The following is a 3,161-nucleotide window of genomic DNA, read 5'->3' as shown; positions in this document are numbered from 1 at the left end:
TGTGTGTGTGTGTGTGTGTGTGTGTGTGCGCGCATGTGTGCATGTATGTGCGCGTACGTTTGTCTTCGATTCGTCGCAGTTCCGTGTCCAGTCGTACCGTATCGATGGGACTTACCTGTATTGATACCAATAGAGTTGAGAAACCCCATGGAGAATTGCCTGTATCGCTACCAATAGGGTTGAGAAATCCCATGGACTTACCTGCATCGTTACCAATTGAGTTGAGAAATCCCATGGAGAATTGCCTGTATCGTTACCAATAGAGTGGAGAAATCCCGTACACTTACCTGTATCGTTACCAATAGAGTTGAGAAATCCCATGGGCTTACCTGTATCGCTACCAATAGAGTGGAGAAATCCCTTGAACTTACCTGTATCACTACCAATAGAGTGGAGAAATCCCGTGCACTTACCTGTATCGTTACCAATAGTGCTGAGGAGTCCGATGGACTTCATGTGTTCTGGCGTTTGTACAGAGAGGGAGATCACATCACCAACAGCCTCGTGAAATCCTGTAGTAAAGTTCGGAGATTAAAATACAATGTTTACAACAATGTGTGTGTGTTAAAACAGACTAGAAAACATTTTTTAAAATCGTCATGCCTCATTGAATCTTTTTTTTCCGATTTAAACAGCTAGAATTTGTTGCAGAATTGCCAGAATTGAATCTTTCATTAAACTTTTCCCTTTCTTACGCTAAGAAGACGGCGCAATAATAATAATATTTTGGAAACTTTTCTGCTTATGTTAATATTTAAAGACAATGAGGTATGATTGTTACAACATCATAACTGTTACCGATATCAGAATGTTCTATCTATGTAGCCGATAGCTAACATTCAGTTGCTATTTAGATATTACAAGTTATTTTGTCGTAAACTAGTAACATTTGTCTTGTTTGATTAAAGGCACTAAAAACTTCGAATACTATTATTATAATGAGAAATGTTATAAAACCAAATTCACACACGCTTACAGTAGCAAGTACTACGGCATTACCATTCTAATCATCATCATAATAAACAACATCAGCAGCAACAACAAGGACAATAACAACAACAACAATAACAATAAAAACAACAACAACAACAACAACAACAACAACAACAACAGCAACAACAACAACAACAACCTAACACCACTACGAAAGAAAAAACTTTGAATGGTCATGCACGCAAAGGAAAGGAAAGTACAACTGGCATCAGATGGCAAGCATGAAATCACGACAAGAGAGAATTCACTACTTTCGCAATCAGCGGTTTCCCTACATAATATCCCTTGTCAGTACAGGTGTATCTAGGGTACGGCTTAAAGGGCTTGAGCCAAGGACGCTCACTAGGAAGGAGGTGCAGGTGAAGGCCTGGTTCGGATTCCCCTTTTTAACAACGAAGTACGCACGTGGGAAAGGGGCGGAATGGTGGAGGAAAGGAGGATTTCAGTGCTGGCCATAAACACCATTTTCTGTACATACGCCATTGCTTGTTGGTAAACAAAGTTTTGTAGTGGGTTGTTTTATCAAAAAAGCCATTCTGCCATGTATTAAAGCTTAATCCGATGATTCCCAGTACGTATATCTCTTATGTCTAAAAAAGGTCGGGGAGTGACAGCAAACTGCGCGGAAAAGCCAGAAGAATATCCAACCAGCTGATAACAGGCACGATCAGCAACCCAACCCTTTCATGGATCCTTGAGAGAGGGAGGGGGGGAGGAGCAGCTACGGCATTGTATCACCTGCAATGATACCTATTCTCCAACCAGGTAAGTAAGTACGCCTCTCTTTCATAACATGCTTTGATGAGCATTCGCTATTTTTATTCCTTGCCGCTCCATAAAAACCGAGGTCCAAACCATCACCCGGGTAACGTCAGTGTGGTGGTACATCTTGTAACTCGTCCGGGAGATTTCGTGTGTGTTATAAATCTCAAAACATGCTACCACGGACGTTACTGTATGACTCCATGCAACAGGGTGTGGTACACGTATGCTCCCATGCCTTAGAAATAAGATAAGAAAGTGTCGTTTATTGTTACACATGGAGGCAACTTTTCAAAATTCTGAAGTTCGAAGTAGTTTGGTATTTTCATACAACAATACGAGTATGCAAGTCATATTTTTATATCCGTTCTCAAATTTAGACATGCGACATTGTCATGTAAAGCCTTATTTGCAACACTCTTGTACATGCATTAGACACTGACATGCAGTAAAACTCTACACATAAAAATGTATTTGTGAATGTGCCAGTTTCAATGCTTTAAAACACATCTAGCGTCTGTAGGTATCTTGTGTGCTATATATTAGTGCCTGATCTAAGTTTTCCGTGATATGATAGTGTTGTATGTGTGCACATCGAACCAGGGCTTGCCCCTCTCCTGAAAACAACCGGCTGGTGCTTGTAGTGCATGAAGTATTCGACATGACCCATCTCATGATGGGCAATAAACAGGTCGTGTTTTGAAGGCTGTGCGCAGTGCTGAATTCTGAAAAAGTGCAGACAGGTTACGAAATAATGTAAAAACTTGGCCCGCTCTCGAAAAGACATATTATTTGTGTCTTCAAGGATGATAAAGCAATACATAAAATCACTGGCATGAGTGCACTTCATTGTCTGTAGTGTATTCTTTTGTTTCATCTCTGTTGAACGCTCGTCTAGATCCATACAATTCTGGTTTTGTCTCCGGGTTGACAACTCAGTTTCGGGGGGAAAGAGAAACATTGTCAAAGGACTGACACCCGAACCTTAACTCCTCCTGAAGAGTCTGTCAAATTTGTAAAGGTTCATACGGCAATGATCTGGTTTGCCGCGTGTGCAGGAGGACAAAAACCACCGTTATTAATACTTACATATCGTTAAATATCAAGAAATAACCTCCTTAGACTTTACCTTCTGGGGTGTTTTTAAGTCTGAACATGCTATATAATAGTGACAAGGAAAGGGGACGGGGTGGCCACAGTTATCTACAAATTAAAGCGTTCTGTCATTTGTATTATTCACAATTTGCTTGATGGTCTGTCTACAAAGGCCCCATACATATTAATGTGTAAGTTCTATTCCTATGGCTCATTTCCTGAAATTCACGGTCATCCAGTTTTACCGCCCTGTGTGTGTATGTGTGTGTGTGTGTGTGTGTGTGTGTGTGTGTGTGTGTGTGTGTGTGTGT

General features: G+C 40.7%; 1 protein-coding gene across 1 annotated transcript in view; it reads right to left on the bottom strand.

The window, feature by feature from the left end:
* Nucleotides 1-3,161, bottom strand: part of LOC101850558 (angiotensin-converting enzyme) — a gene marked incomplete in the record, with an annotated part of 41,911 nt that overhangs the window by 4,874 nt on the left and 33,876 nt on the right. The window contains 1 exon segment of the mRNA XM_035969371.1: nt 414-512. Within this exon segment, the coding sequence (XP_035825264.1) occupies nt 414-512 (99 nt within the window).

The sequence above is a fragment of the Aplysia californica genome, unplaced genomic scaffold (assembly GCF_000002075.1).
Source record: "Aplysia californica isolate F4 #8 unplaced genomic scaffold, AplCal3.0 scaffold00142, whole genome shotgun sequence".
NCBI lineage: Eukaryota > Metazoa > Mollusca > Gastropoda > Aplysiida > Aplysiidae > Aplysia > Aplysia californica.
This window is presented reverse-complemented; position numbering and strand designations above follow the sequence as displayed.